This window comes from Papaver somniferum, unplaced genomic scaffold (genome assembly GCF_003573695.1).
Source record: "Papaver somniferum cultivar HN1 unplaced genomic scaffold, ASM357369v1 unplaced-scaffold_107, whole genome shotgun sequence".
Classification (NCBI taxonomy): Eukaryota; Viridiplantae; Streptophyta; class Magnoliopsida; order Ranunculales; family Papaveraceae; genus Papaver; species Papaver somniferum.
The window spans coordinates 5,761,871-5,778,647 of record NW_020619603.1 but is presented as its reverse complement, the minus strand read 5'-3'; the positions used below and the strand labels follow the sequence as shown (position 1 = coordinate 5,778,647).

Genomic DNA, 16,777 nt, shown 5'->3' with positions numbered 1-16,777 from the left:
AACTTTTCAGTATATGTGACATCAAAGATAGCACAATTGTGTTCCTTAATTAGGTCAAATTGTAGGCAAGTTATTTGTTTGGTATATCTATTTTATTTCTTTTTTGAATCTAAGTTTAGGTTTTCTGAATCAGTGTTAATTGGTGATGATTGTGTTGTTCGGATCACAAGATTGTTCTCCTCTTATCTGTTTCTTATATGACTTATGATTAAGTTTCTAGTAACTATGTATTGGTCTGTTTGGAGCACTCGTGACAGTTTAAGAGAGCATCTCCATTAGATCTCTATGGAGATCAGTTGTGCCGGTTGCTGATAGGAAAAAGCATTTTCGGTTTTCCTTTGGCTTTTTTAATTCTAAATTTTTTTTATTCCATCAAAAAAAATTCTAAATTTTATTTAGTTATTGAAATATGTTGTTTTTTCCTTGATGAAGGACTCATGCGGATTGTGCTTTTTTTAGCTATATTGAGAGCAGCCTGCCTGGGTGTGGAGTAATACATTTTTCATAGACTATTTATGTCTTGGTTTAATGCATCAGGTGCAATTACAAGTTTCTACTGCTATTGTTTACCTTTTTAAAAATCTCTGGTTAGGAAGAAGGATGAGAGTAAGACAAAAGAAGACCTGCCATTTGGTGATGCCAGAAGACAATGAATTGTTGGGTTGAAGGCAAGGTTGGAAGCCATCACAGATTCAGCAGCCACGAGAAGACAATTTTGGGCAAGAGACGTTGCATGAAATGGGTTTGGATGAGTAGATAGTAGATTTATTGTATTGCATTTTTGCGCTGAGTGTTTTTAATATTTGTTTATATGTCGAATGACTCCAAAAAAATTTTGAATATATATTTTAATAAAATCTGATAAATTTTTTTGTTCTCAATATTTAATTTGATAATTTCTGTGAATAACTACTAGTAGCGGCAAAAATAATTGTCGCTAGAACAAGGATTTAGGGACCAAAAAAAACTCTTTATTGAAGAAAAAAGTTGTCTAAAGAATTAATTTTTATAGTCAAAATTGATGGTCAAGTAAAGCATTTCGGGATCAAATGAGCTGTCATCGATAGAATATTTAGGGACAAAAAGTGTTCATTTTAGAGGAAAAAAATCTTGTCCATAAAAATTTTAAAGAAAAATAAATTGTCTTTAATAAAAAAAATTAGAGACAAAAATAGAAGCTTTCGGAAAGGAGGAATTTCGTTACCGGATTATCTTTTTTAAGTCAAAAGATTTGGTAGTAACAAAATATTTAGAGACGGAAAAGTTAGTCCCCAAAATTTGCTTTTCATCGGCTATTAGTTTTGTCTTTGGTAAAATAAATTAGAGACCATTTTTTTGCTACAAGATAATTATTATTAAAGACAAATTAAATTGACACAAAATTTTTGTTTTTGGGACAATTTTTTTTTTTGTTTTAAATAGTTATTCTTAAAGAAAAATTAAATTGACACAAAAATTCTATTTTTCAGACAACTTTTTTGGGCTTAAATAGTTATCATTAAAGACAAATTAGTTTGTCGCGGAATTTGTATTTTTGCGAAAAAATATTGCTCGCTAAAAAATGCTCTTCGGTGTCAATTTTTTTTTGTCATTAAAATAACTTTCACAGACAATTTTGGTTCGTTGGTGAAAGAGACTTTTGTTGACAATAAACTTTTAGTTGTTAATTATTTTTTCTCGTGACTGTTCGTAATTTTGTCGCGATATACTTTCCTAGATGGGATATTTGAGACAACTTCGTGACAAAAAAAATACATCTCAGAAAGTATTTCGAGACAAAAAACGGGAATTCCTGACAACTTTTTTTGACACTAAACCACCATTTTCTTGTAGATCATCCGCCAGATAGATGGAGCGTACCAAGCCTCAGACCCATGTTTGCAGTGATATCTCCAACTCGCCAGAAATTACATCCAGCAAATACCGAACATCACGTTCCGCCATCTAAACAGAACCAATAACAGATTTGTTGATGCCTTAGCATTCATAGCCTCCATGGCAAGAGAGACCGAGGCCACAAATCTCAGAATCGAAAGGGTTCTCCTCCCTTCCATCCCCATAGAAGGAAACATGGACATCCTCATTGTCGACTCAGTAGCACAAGAAGAGAGTCTACCCGAGGATGACTAGAGGACACCAATCATAAAATACCTAACTAATGGGCATCTCCCCGGCGACCAGCTCGTTGCACATAAGATAATATCAAGGTCTGGGAATTATCATCTCCGAGATGGTGTTTTATACAAACAATCCTACCTATGACCTCTTCTTAGGTGTCTCTCATTCACAGAAGGCCATAGCATACTGAAAGAAATACACTATGGATATGCGAGAAATCATAGTACGATCTCTCGCTCAAAAAGCAAGACTCCAAGGATACTTTTGGCCTCGCATGAACGAAGATTCAAAACAAATGGCAAAAACCTGTATCGAATGCCAAAAATTCGGTAAGAGAAGGCATGCACCTTCAATGGACTTAAAGTCTGTCCTAAGCCCTTGGCCATTCGCCAAATGGGGGGTCGATATTGTTGGATCCATGAGAGACGGTACCAGACAAAGAAAATATTTAATTGTGGCCACATATTACTTCGCTAAATGGGTAGAAGCATCGGCTCTAAGACAAATCAAAGACCACAATGTCTTTAAATTCCTATTCGAGCATATAATATACCGTTTCGGTATCCCAGCCGTCGTTGTATCAGACAACGGCCCCCAACTCCGCGGGGAAAACATTGATCTTCTCTTCAATTGTTTCAAAATTAAAAAAAAATAAATCTACGCCCGTCTATCCTGAAAGCAATGGTCAGGCAGAGGCCACAAATAAAACCATCGCCGACATACTCAAAAAGAAAGTGGATGGATACGGAGAAAGCTGGTGTGAACAATTACACAATGTCATGTGGTCCTATCGGACCACCAGGAGGGAAGCAACAGGGATGAATCCCTTCTCCCTCACATACGGCACAGAGGCGATCATACCAATAGAAACCATGATCCCCACAACCAAGACTGAGGCATGGGAGAAAAACCTGACCTCAGACATGATACTCGCTAAGTTGGACGATTTGGAAGAAAACAGAGGGATCACTCTCCAAACAATAGAAAACTATAACAGAAAATTGGCTCGGGAATACAACAAGCGTGTTCACCAGAGACAATTCAGCCCAGGCGATAAGGTATGGCGCGAGATCCGTCCCTACCAACGCGAGTCAGGAAAATTTGCACCTGTATGGGAAGACCCGCTAGCAGTCCTATCTAAGGCAGGAGATGGAGCATACAGATTGCTCAAAGCCGATGGTGAATATCTTGAACGCCCATGGAACATCAAATACCTAAAAGCATACAATGCTTAACAGGACCACTTAAACAGTCTTAGAATAGGGGCACGATCCCTACTTGTATGCAGGTTATAGAACCTTGCAAAAATGTACCAAGAGTTTATCAAACTCTCTTTTGAAGATAATAAAATTCCTCCTTTTGTGTTACTTTTTCCTTTCGCCGTTTATTTTATTTATTGTTATTACTCTATCGTATTTCCTTGATTTTCTCTGTTATTTTGTCTTCACTTTAGTTTCTTTTGTACGTTTTTATTTTTTGTATGTCCATATAGATTAGGCATATTATAAAAGTCCATAAACAATTATGGAATGGTGCTAGCCACAACTTCCATTCTCTCTAAGAATGATATGGGTAATCTACGTAAGCTACCTGACACGGACAAAGATCTAAGGTAATGCCATCACGATCATGAAATCGGGTGATGTCCTCTATAGCAGGAGATGCCCAGAATCGGGATAATCTCCTCTGGCCGGGGAAAGTATCACTCGACCTAGGTATCACCCCTTACACCTCAAACATAAACTATGCTCAGGAAGTGTAGCCCACGAGCCACCAGAAATCAGACACAACAATGTCATAAAACTAACACACAATTGTTTATTACAGCAAAGCAATCACAGCTACATAGCAATATAACACCATCCTTCGGACAGGATAATCGCACCCACACATCGCTGGGAGCAGCGGAAGCACCAACCATTAGTTTATCGCCAGAAGAAAAAACCGTCAACTGGGGCACAAACGAACCCCTCTGAACACACACACCTTGGACCGGAGCAAACCACCGGGTTGTTCCACTCAACTAATTCCCCATCCCCTTGCTTACATCGCCAGCCTCCAATGCTACGGCATAAAACAGGGGCAAGGTATATATATACATTTAAAAACCGAAGAAATATTCTATACCCCAGCACCTCCAGCAACAGATATTTCTAAGCCAAAAACGTGCAAACACATGCACAGCGAAAAGCGTTCCCAAGGCCAATCGCAAGAAGAAACACAATACACAAAGTGTTTCCAAGCTTTCCGGTAAAAGGAAACACAGTGGTAAATACGAGATCCTATAACAGAAAGTTCAGTCAATTGACAAACAAAAGAGGCTAAAGACGTTATGCGAAAAGATGGGTCTTTCCGAGAAGACGTTGGTGATGATCTATAAACAGGAGCAAGAAAAACCGAAGTAATACATAAATGAGAGGACATACCATCATGATGGAGGAAACATGAACAAAAACCTCGCCACCATGGGGGACGAAGAGGAAAAGGGCCCACATACATGAGAGCCTTCTATAAAAACAACCTGAAGGAAAGAAGGGAGCAAAACGAAGATCATACCCACATCACAAAGGAACCTTTCTTAAATAGGGGGGAATCCTTGAAAAACCAACCGGTCTCTTTGAACCCAAGAAGGTCAAAGACACGACAAACTAGACGACAAGAATCCTGGAGGAAAAGTACAAATAAAAAGATATCTTTCCCCAGAAGAGCCTAGGAAAACCGACAAGAATCTTAGAGTTATCGAACAAAATATACACGTGGGAAAAAAGGCTGCACGGTTACATAGTTTTCTTCCCATCATGACCTCGGCAAGTTGCAAAGAAAAGGAGAAAAATGTGTGGGTAAAATACCCGATGTCCACGTGTCAACATCTTAAGGTATGAACACATGATGAGATGATAAGATAAAAGCATCGAATCATCCTCTAAAAAGGAGAGTTCGTCTGGATCAAGGAAACTGCACAAGCGTCACATAAATGACGCGTGTAAGGAAAGGTCTAATCTGCTCAGACAGTCAAGTCTAAAAATCAAGACCGCATTTAATGAAGGATAAGAACAAGACGTGGGGAGATCAGCATCGTGACGAAAGACTCGGACGATCTACACTACGACCCAGAGGTGATAGAGCACGAGGTTCTCCAATAAGAGCATCACGAGGAGAGGAAGAGCGAGACCACTCGAAGGGAGAACCAGACGAGCCATCACGAGGGATAGCGTAGAGCCAGTCCGAGGCAGCTAGGATGATGGAAGACAGCTCACCAAACTCGGACGATTAGGCCACCACGAGTTTATTTCGCCTATAAATACCAGTCCATGTGGAAGGAGATGTACAACTTATGTAATCTTAGATGGTGTTTCTACAGAGAATTCCTGAGAGAGATCTAGATAGAGAAAAAGTGAGAAATCTAGAAGAGATTTGTAATTCTTTTAAGCGTAAGACCTTATAATCAATAAAAAAACATCTTCTTTCCCATGGATGTAGGTCTTCATGGCCGAACCACGTTATATGCTTGTGTCAATCTTTACATTTCATGCTCTTTACATCTTGTTCATAGTTGAATCTTGTATGTTTTAGTAGTTTCTAATCTTTCATTTCACTTGGATGTAGTCGTCAGAAAAGATGCAACTACATGCTAATTGCAGAATCAAACAACGGAGTTGCAACCTTCTAGTTGCACTAAATTGTTCATAGGGAAATGCGTTTTCACTTTTCGCTGAATGAAACAGCGCTTGACCAGTCAAGATGCTTGACTGCGCTGGACCATTAAGCGACTCCTAACGTGGTCAAGTAACTACAGTGCAAACGTGGTCACTTGTTTCCCATTGATTTGTGGATTCTGAAAACAATTACTTAAATCACAATAAGAAGCATGCAGTTTCGTATTGCTATAGTGTGGCGTAGACATTTTTCTGTTTTTCAAGCTTCCGTGTAATCAAATAGATTTTCTGGTTGCCTGAACTGTACATTAAATATGAATTGCTGCAATTATATTTGTTGCCTGCACAACTGGCGGTTGAGTGCAAAAAACACACTATTATATGAAATTTGGAAGGAGTAGTCAAGTAGGTTACAACTGCATTCTATTAAAAAAAAGGTTACAACTGCATTGCAACCGAAACCAAAACTAGCTCAAACTATTTACTCCGCTCATACTAACAACTATTCCCTCAATTTCTAAATAATAATAGGTTGGTTTGTGTGTAAATTTATACGCAGACCATCCTATCTTTTTTTTGGAAATGGAGGTAGTAACAAGAAATACTAGTTGATTAAAATGACAAATTACAAATTATATGGTGCCAGTCTTGTGCAAGAAATTTTGGAGCCTTTCAAATGTCAATTGTTCCCCATTGATCACTTGTTCCCCATTGATCAATTTTCTGTTGAAGCCCTTTCAAATGTCTGGAGACCAGCTTCTTAAAACACGTCAACAAGAAATTTTGTGTGTTTTTTCCCGCTGGGTAGTCGTTTGATTAGTTGTTTGATTTTCGACGTTTCTTTTAGTCACGGAAGGAAATATGCTCGATTATATGTGAGTTAAATTCATGACACAGGCATATGAATTTTATTACACTGCTATACATATGAAACGAAAATACAGTTTGTCAAAGTCAAATGTACGGCAGTTATTGTCTTTCTTGCAATGTATTTGGTTAGGTTTAATACACAAAATAAAAAAAAAAAATCAAAATTATATATATATCTGGTTTGTGAAATATTAGTTGAATAGTTGGTTATGGAAGGAGTAGTCAAGTAGGTTACAACTGCATTCTATTAACCTATTGTGACACCTCGTTTACACTTCTTTTACCTTGCGGTAAAAACTGCCGAAACACTAATGAGCAGCCCAATTAGTGTTTTACTGCGATGTATACCGTAGATGCTTAGGTGGCATCCTAAGTTAAAGAAGTAAAGCATAACGCTACTTCACAACAAGAACATCCAAACTAGGGCTTTCGTTTCAGCAAACCAGCATCATAACAAATTAATATGATGCAGAAGAAGGAGAAGAAGAAAAGATAGTAGATGCAACCAGAATGCAGAAGAAGAGGAGGAAGCTAGAAGATAGAATCAGTAAGTTACCAGATGAGCTCATTCTTGTCTTTCAATGATACTAAATATGCAGTACAAACTTGTGTTTTATCGAAAAGATGGATTGATATTTGGAAATCTCTACGTTTTCTGGGCTTCGATATCAAGGGTTACACTACGTTAGATAATTTGAACGATTTAATCGATAGAGTATTCATGCTCCGCCACGACTGTAACATTCAACGGTTCAGGTTGAGATGGAGATGGTATTCAGAGTCCGCGACGATTGCGACAACAAGTGTTTCTAGATGGATCGACACTGCCGTTTCGCGTAATGTGCAAGAAGTAACTATAAAACTTGCTAGTCGATATTATGGTTTCACATATGAGATTTCACCTAGACTAGTTAACTGTAAATCATTGAAGAAGTTGTCACTAAGAATGTATTGCCAGGATCGTCGATCTGACAAATATGCACGTGTTATTCTTCCCCGATCAATTAATTTACCGCAGCTTAAATTTATGTGTCTTCAGGGAGTGTCTGATGTAGATTTATCAAAAAGGCTCTTTTCAAGCTGTCCAGTTCCTGAAACGCTAAAAATAGTTAATTGTGGTATACAGACTGACAATCAAGGGAATTGCAATGTTGACTCTCTCAGCCTTAAGCAATTTGCGCACACTTACGGGCACCGTAGAGGTTATACTGAGCCTACATCTATCAAGTTATCTGTTCCTAGTCTAGACAGCATCACCTATCAATCCTCCTGGACAAAAGACGTTTATTTAGAAAAAACTGTTCTGATCAGCTATCGGATGTAAGTGTCAACATATTTTATAGCTATGAATTTGAAAGTTATAAACTGCCTAGAAAGGAAAGGGAAGTGCCTGCTGCCAACCGTATGGTGAAACTTCTCTTAGCGGTTGATATGGTGAAACAACTGAGTTTATCATATGTATTCATTGAGGTATATATTTTTATTTCATAGTGGCATTCAGGTTTTATCTCCTTAGCTCTTTTATGTTTTCAATCTCTTTGAAGAGAATTTTCTACTGTTTCTCAAGGGTCTCTCGACTGCAACCGACTTGGTAAACTGTCGCCTCCCTTGCTTACGTAATCTTCAAACATTGAGTCTGAATATATGGTTTACCGGAGATACCTTGCGCACAATAGCATACTTACTCACCATTTCTCTAAATATAAAGACTCTTATCCTTGAACTATTCAAGGTAACGATTAACTAAGTTCTTTATATTTAATTAGCTAGGTCAGTTTTTCTTAATGCCAATTTTTGTCACTTGAATTACATCATTTTGTTTGTTTGTTTGGATGTAGTTCAATTTAGCAGAAGTTGGAGATGATTGGGAAGAAGGATTGTCATTACCAAGCATGCTGTCTCATCTCAACTTTGTTCGGATTGAAAATGCGCAAGGATGTGATGCTGAGCTCAAAATTCTGAGGTTTTTGTTGAAAAGTACAAAGGCTTTGGAGGAAGTTGCTCTGTACCCTTGCTCCAACATTGCCTCCCTTAGTAGATTGAAAATGGAATTTAAGAATAAGGTAAAAGCACTTCCAAGAGCTTCTTCATCACCCATCGAAGTAAGGTGGCGATCTACAGAAAGTACCTACTGATAGTAAATTAACAATTATTTCTTCATGCTCGAACAAAGAAAGACTGCCCATGAGGTATAAAATAGCGTAATTTTACCTCTGTTTTCAGAATCGCATCTTCTGCGAAATGAATGAATGAAATGTTTTCTGGGACTTGTTAATGCTGAATTAAGGCTAGCTATACCCGTCACTAATGCATAAACCCCGATGTCACAAATACCAGTATCCTGACACTTACAGTATTCCAAGATAATGCTACTCTTGGAATATCATAATAACTCGAGGAAATGTCGCCATGCCAATCAAAAATAAGCAATCAAATTACAAAGTCCAACAATAAAATCTTAGTCCAATCCAAATAAAAAACATATTATACATTAATCCCAATGTGATTGTCCAGGCCTCTATATTCATAGTTGATCGGTTTTAGTTTTGATTTACTCCTTTTGCATTAACGATGTCCCAGAAAATAAGCAAGCAGCTATATTCATATTCTGATCACTTCATCTATTGGTTTGAGCGTAGTTTATTCATTAGAAAACATTTTATACAATAAAAGCAATGTGTTTATCCGGGCACCTCTATATTTCTAGCTGCTTGGTTTATAGTTGTGATTTATTATTTTTCATTCGGATCACCTTACCTACTAGAACACCGCCGTCACGATGGGAAGAACCGACAGAAGAAAAACGTAAACACCGATGATTGAATAACGTAAAAATAATAAACATCTCCGAACCTTATCATCGTCTTTGACATCTTCTACTCAAAACTCGACCACCTCATCTATTGGAGAATTTTTTTAGAAAATATGAATATATATTCTACATGGATTTAGACATTTCCTTCACAGACACTCCATTGTGTAATTGTATATAGTTTACAGGCAGTCGCAAAATAGTTCAGTAATTGTATTGTTTGCAGTGCAATATTTATCCACAAACAGAAACTGGTTTGACATGAAAACAAACCCAGAGTAAATATAAAAACTAAGCGGATATCATGCACAGGGATAATCAACAAACTAAAAAATATTCAGTTGTAAATGCAAGTGGAATAAACACCTCTGAATGGGTTAAATGACATGCATACAAACTTGCAAGTATATTGCACCAAGTGCACCAAGTGCCGGTGGAAAAACTATGACCCCTTCCTGGTGTGGTGTCCGCATCAGATTTACAGCTTCACGGTGACGGCTTGGTGTCGTCCACCTTAGATGTATTTATGTCTTTGCCGGAACCAAGCAAAACGAGACTTCCAACAAAAGGCGTCGCATAAAAGTGTTTCGGTATGCCGGGAATATCCAAAATAAAAAATCTTCCAATTCTTGGATCATACCAAAACATCCTCGAATGACTCTCCACCTTCTCTACGTACAACACCGTGTAACAGAATCTCACGATTCTTATTGAGATAATGCAGGGGCGTTAATGCATCAAATGTTATCTTATCTTTCCAAATACTGAAAATTTTGTCCCAAGATTCTATAACTCCATAATCTTTCATCATCCATAGATCGATGATGCTGCCATTGTGAGATGTAGCATTAATTGATAGGTAAAGGTCTTCTCCTAGAACACACACTTCCATTTCACACTTGAGAGCTCAACAAGAACTCCAATCTCTTTTAATGGAGTTTGTAACACTTCCGATTTTGTAACACTCCTTATCATAGTGAAACCCGTGGATGTAGGCTTCATTAATAGCCGAACCACGTAAAAAAACCCTTGTGTCCATGTTTATTTCGATACACTCCATCTCTTCTTCGTTGAGTAGATCTTAATCTTAGGTTTTAGATTTGAGTGGGTGTGGTTGTAGATTTTCCACCACTACAGGATATATGATAAACAGTCTATACGCCATATAGTTATCCGTCCAAAATACGAAATTGGTCCATTTCTAAAAACGGCTAATCAAGAGCCGTACAAAGATTAGCCGATTAAAGACCAGAAATAGAAAAACGGTTAACAAAAATCCGCATAAGAAGGAAAATCAAACAAACGGCAAACCAAGTGCCTTGTGTTTTCATTTTCAGTTTGCACGGGGAACAAAACACCGTATAACATCTGTCTTTTTCAAACGGCAAACCATGAACCGTGTGAAATGAGTTTCTCTCTACCCATAGTATGATCAAATTTGATCTAGTCTTTCACAGTTTGCACGCGTGTAACATCTGTTTTTTTCAAACGGCAAACCATGAGCCGTGTGAAAGGGGGTTTCCTTCTACCCATAGTATGATCAAATTTGATCTAGTCTTTCATTTTGAATGAGACACTCACCCCCCATAGCCCTTGCTCTAAGGATGCTTCATAATAAATAATAACAATAGTAAAAATACTCGAGTAGTCTTTGAAAAAGATACACAATTTTTACATTTCAAAAAACAAAATGTATCCAGTAAGTGTTGGATGTAGTATCGGTCAAGAGCCATCAACAGTCTCTGTTAGCTTTTAGTCGCATTTTTTTTCTTTGGTCGGCCCTCAATATTGCAGTAATAATCTAGTTAATTTCGTTTTAATTAATTGAAAATCTGTACTTTGAATTTCATGGGTTCTCTAAGTAAAAATTGGGGAAGATGAAGCATCTTCTCTCTTTACGCAGGATTGGTTCGATCTAACTCGGTGACGACTAACTCGGCTACATTGATTTGGTTCGATCTAACTTGGAACCGACTAACTCGGCCTTACTCAGTCAATTTGGGGGAAAATTGTATTTTTCTATAGCCTTTTCTAGTGCCAGCTGTCGTCTGACGCCTTTAGCGGTTTTTTCGAAAAAAAATGGGACGGAAAAGGTCAAGATATGGGCATTAAACAATAAACGTGGGTATTTTCTTAAATACATTTCCTCACTGGGCATTTTATTAATTTCCCCATGAATTTAATCGGAAAAACTAAAATATTTATTGGACTAAGATTTTGCTATCACCAGTTTCACTATATATAAGAAGTATTTCTACCTCACAAAGTTATATCACAGAGTAGTAGTTCAATACTAAAATTCAAAGTCAAATTAATCAACATGGCGAAATTCCTGAACACGACACAAGTGACGATAATGACCGCATTGTTGCTAGTTTCTGTTGCAACAATAGTTAGACCTAGTGTTGGATCAAAAGTTGCACATGCAACATCCCCTTGGATTAGTACTTTCTCTGGTGAATTAGAAGTTATGAGAGACTTTTTATTGTTGCCATCAGACCTTATCCAGGATATTAAAATATTTATTTTCTTGCGTAAGCAATTTCTCTGATAAGTGTGGTTTAAATATTATGAGTGATGTCATTTATGACACTAAGCGTTGACAAGGTTGGAAGAAAATGTTATGACATGCTGGTAGAAACTTACGCTGGAGTCATTGTAATCTCACCTGGCATATTCCAAAGAGCCCCCATTGTGTGGAAGAAGTGTGCTCATTTGGCATCCTCCCCAGCTCCGGTGGCGTCACATTAATGCAATCCAGGATTTTGTTTTATATACTGAAATCTAGTTTCCTAGAGTAGGATTATCGCAAGTCTTGATATAATTTGCAAAGGTATGGTTGGTGGTTCCTTTGTTCTTTGGAACTTACCTACTTTAGTTTACTGATATTACTTTACAGAAACGTTATTAATGGAAACGTTAATATTGAAAATTTACGTACTTCCCGTGGTGTAATTAAATGTTATTATTGGAAATGTTGTAAGTTTCCTTTAAATAACCAAGTGAGCTCCAGAATTCCAACTAAGGAACTACTTACCATACACACTACCTTGGAGGTTATTAGAACACATGTATCTCTGACAATCTCGGTATATAAACAATCGAGGAGTTAGTAAAGAAACCGATGCATGCTTGAGTGAGTCGAGCACACAATGGATGCCGAACTCGTTTTAAGATGGTCTTGTCTTGCTTTCTTTGTTCTTGCATTAATATCTTCCGTTCGCCAATGTCGTGGTATGACAGATCAAAGTAGTGCCGGAGTAGAAGAAGTTATTCTTCCTCCTAATCGTATAAACTGTTGTGCTGCCGTTTGTTTTGTTTTGGCAATCATAGACATGTATTTGCATTGGGGGAAGAAGGTTGATGAGATGGGAACCATTGTCGGTTTTTGTGGCTATGCAAGCTTTATTTCCATAATATTAGATAGCTTCTGCGAATGCTCCTTTCCTAAGAAGACCACCACAGATATAGAAGTTGGTTTCGTTACAACAAGTTAAATTTGAAGAAGAAGAAGTAAATCAAGAGATATATAATTCATGGTGGTACTAATATATGAAGTTATATCAATGGTGTCTGCTGTGGCTGCTGATATGGTTATTTTTGTGAGGGTGTTTTTTATTTTATTGGTTTATTTGTTTGATCAGTTTAACTAGTATTTTATTGTTTATGATTTATAAGCTTGTTTTTGGAGAAACCCCTTCTTGTTTTGAAATTATTGGGAGGAAATTAAGGTCAAATTGGTAGATACCAAGGACTATTAATAAATTATGGGCATCTACGCGGATTATAAAGATACATTCTTACACGAGATCTTAACGTGGTTCGGTAATAATGCCCAGGTCCACGGACAAACCCCATAGGGTGGATTAAATTCTGGGATAAGACCATATTTGCAGGATTAATGTTATTTATAGTTGATTGGATATGAACCTAGAAGATTAAGAAACAAACCACTGTATCTTTGACTAGGTGAAACTTATCTATCTACATTACAGGATTTACTAGATGACTTGATCCTATAATCTAGAAGGCCCCTTGACTGCACAATATCTTGGAACTGACTTATCTTCAAGACTGTTACTGACTTGGTCTGGAATGCACCATCTATTCCAACAACAATCCAAATGCACGTGATCTATGAATTAATACGATATTGATTTCAGAAACTAGTACAAAAACTATAGTTTTCTTCTTACTTAATTAGGCGGGAATGAGATATCTGAAAAGTGAAAATTTTGATTGTTGCATCATTCATAAACATAGTTTACGAGGTATCTTAGCTTGTGGTATTGTAGGAAATTATAATGGAACAGCCAAGTGTTCGGTTTAGTTTGCGCAGCTATTAAGTTCTAATGCGACAGTAATAAGTTCGAATGCGACAGTTGGGGCTAGTTTATTCAGACGGGAGGTCATAATGTTAGACCGTTCCACTTTCTATGCTTGCCAACCGTTGCAAGTAAATATTGCAGAGTATTAAAGCATATCAATTAGGAAATTGTATCCATTTATGAAGCTGAATCCTACTAAGCCTAGCTACATTTGGTTTAGTAGCATGCACTGCAGGAGTTCTGGCCACTTTGAATGAATTGTAAGTAATTGCTACAAGTACTCAAGCCGTGAAAATAAAATAAAAATACGTTTTATCTCCGTAGCTGTTTTCATAGAAGAACACAAGTACTTGACTTCGCAAGGGAACTCTTGCTCAAAATGGTCTGTTCAAGTCTTTCTTCACCGACTACAGAAGTGATCGATCTGTTGTTAACCAATAAATTTTCACCTGATTGCCTTAATTGGGTTGAAGAAATGCTCGCATTGTGATCACCTACTAAGTTTTAATAAAACACTAGTTCGATACTTGAAGATGCCGTAGGAACTGCTCTTAGCATATCCTTAAATTGTTCAACTTGTTTCCCTTTATCAGGCGTGCCAACACTAGAACGAAAGTATATGATAACTCTCTTCAAATACTTTGCATTTCTAAACAAGAAACTCAGAATTCTGAGATCAGCATCACATCCTTCCACTTCTTCAATCTGGACAGAGTTGAGGCGAGACGACTTCCCTATCGATGACAATCCTACTTCCCAGACATCACTAACAACACTCGATACATTTGACTATATCCAAACAATCACAACAAGTGATATGTCAATTAGTGACTAAGAATAGAAGTCTCCAAATGAGATGGATGAAACAAAGGGTTAGGTCATATGTTACCTCAATCGATTCAATATACATTGTATCTATATTAGGACAAATCTCGAGTATGCATGCTATAGCCATGAAACAACCTCTTGTAGACCACATTTCAAGCGTCAAAGATCTTAGGTTATATAAGCGAGGGTGCTGACAGTCTAATAAGTCAGGAGCTTGTGAGACAACCTTGAGAAACAAGAAAGAAGAGAAGAAAAATCAAATTAGTATATATTAGCTTAAATTTGCTAATTAGAGCAAGAGCACGATTATCTGATCATGATAATTGAATTATTTCCCAAAGTATGTGAAGATGCACCCATACCTCAAGGAAACCAGACGATAATCTCATTCCTTGCACCATATAAGCCGCTCCTAGAAATTGCATCATACGTTTAGCATATACTTTTATTTCCTCCGGAGGCAGATTTTCATATGTTTCTGCATTCTCATCTTCTTTGTTTGTGCTGATTGTCATGTCAAAAGTTAACCCGGACAGTGGAAAACTGCTTTCTAGAGAATAATATTGTCTTAACAAAGATTTCAAAGTGAAGTCTTCCAGATTTGGAGCACATAACTTGATAATGTTATCCGTAGTATTATTTTGCCCCAAATGACAATGGTCAGAATAATAGAACTTCTTAAGGCTGAGAGAATCGACAATCAACTTCCTGCTTTGATTATCAGTTTGTATATCGCAATCAATCATATCTAGAGTTTCAAGAACTGGACAACTTGAAAAGAGTCTTTTAGATGATTCCACATCGGAGATTGATAATCCATCTAAACACAGTACTTTAAGCTGAGGTAAATTCATTGAGCTTGGTAGAATAGTATCTACATATCTGGCCTTTCCGGACACTTGAGCTTGGATTGACAAATTTCTCAGCGATTTACAATTAAGGAGATGGTGAGGAATTTAATATGACAATTTATGATATTGAGCCGTTACTATTCTTATTTCTTGAGCATTATACTTAATAGCATGAGCAATCCATCTATGAACATTCATTGTCACCATATCATCATCTGCAGGAGAGTTCACCCACTCCACAAGAAACAACTGAATATCGGTGTCACCGCGAAATATGAATACCATGTCAACAAAATCTATAAACTTGATGATATTCGAAAACATACTCGTGTAAAACTTTAGAAAAGGCTGAGATTTCCAAATATCAATCCTTCTCTTAGATAAAACGCTAGTCTGAACAGCATAGTTAGTATCAATGAAAGAGAGGATGTGGTGAATTAGATCATCTTGTAACCTACTGATTCTATCTTCCCCATCAGAATATGGGAAAGCAATTCTTGTTTCGTCCATTGTAAACTGAAAAGATAACATAATAATCCCTCGAAATTTGTTTTTCTAACCCCCCTACATAAACTCCGATTATTTGTTATTCAAAAAACCCTAAACTAAAAGAACTTAGAAGAAGATAAAAGGAAAAGAGGAGTACCTTTGCTGATGTTGAAATGGAAACTCCGACTAGAAACCCCCAAACGTTCTACTAATCTATGCCATTCTGATGAAATCCAGAACCCCTCTAACCTAAGCTTCAATCTTGATTAGGAAACAGATTTGTGAGTATATATATAAAAAAATAATAATAAAAAAAAAATCGGGATAGTTGGAATCGTTTAGTGTTCCGAATCATGTTTATCAACACGGTCATTTGAATCGTTTTAAAGAGTATATGCTATATGGACTATAGAGTCGTTTTTTACCCCTGCTCAATGAAGTCAAAGTCTCACTGATATTTTTTGAGCACACATACTATCAACAGGTAAATGAAGTCCTTAGTCTGCTTGCTGCGTCTAGCTTGTCAAAAATGAAGTCCATTGGTGTTAGGAGTAATAGACTATACATGCATCTTATCGTGAAGGTACTCTTAATGGATTGAAGACCATATCAACAGGCTTTCCGTCTTGTATTGAATGTTACAGTCGTCACGGAGCATGAATCATGTGTCGATTATTTCATTCAACTTACCATCTACCATGCAATCATACATATCGAAGTTGAGAAACGGGAAAGCTTTCCAGATATTTACCCATCTTTTTCATAAACACTAGTTTGTACTGCATATCTAGACATGATACAATGTATTAGTTCATCTGGTAACAT

General features: G+C 37.1%; 1 protein-coding gene across 1 annotated transcript; it reads right to left on the bottom strand.

Moving 5' to 3' along the window:
- Positions 1-14,288: 14,288 nt before the first annotated feature.
- On the bottom strand, positions 14,289-15,973 carry LOC113327948 (putative F-box/FBD/LRR-repeat protein At1g78760). Its single transcript, XM_026575054.1, has 4 exons — positions 15,602-15,973; positions 14,975-15,451; positions 14,674-14,838; positions 14,289-14,573 (listed from the first exon to the last, which is right to left on the bottom strand). Exons 1-4 carry the CDS (start codon positions 15,971-15,973, stop codon positions 14,289-14,291), a joined length of 1,299 nt encoding a protein of 432 aa, XP_026430839.1.
- Positions 15,974-16,777: the final 804 nt, after the last annotated feature.

Bases quoted from the DNA above. Each gene is read 5' to 3' on its own strand.
- LOC113327948 (XM_026575054.1), bottom strand. From the start codon at position 15,973: ATGGACGAAACAAGAATTGCTTTCCCATATTCTGATGGGGAAGATAGA. The intron at 14,839-14,974 runs GTATGGGTGCAT...TTGTTTCTCAAG, and splicing joins TATCGTCTGGTTTCCTTGAG to GTTGTCTCACAAGCTCCTGA. The intron at 14,574-14,673 runs GTAACATATGAC...GTTTGGATATAG, and splicing joins TGTATATTGAATCGATTGAG to TCAAATGTATCGAGTGTTGT.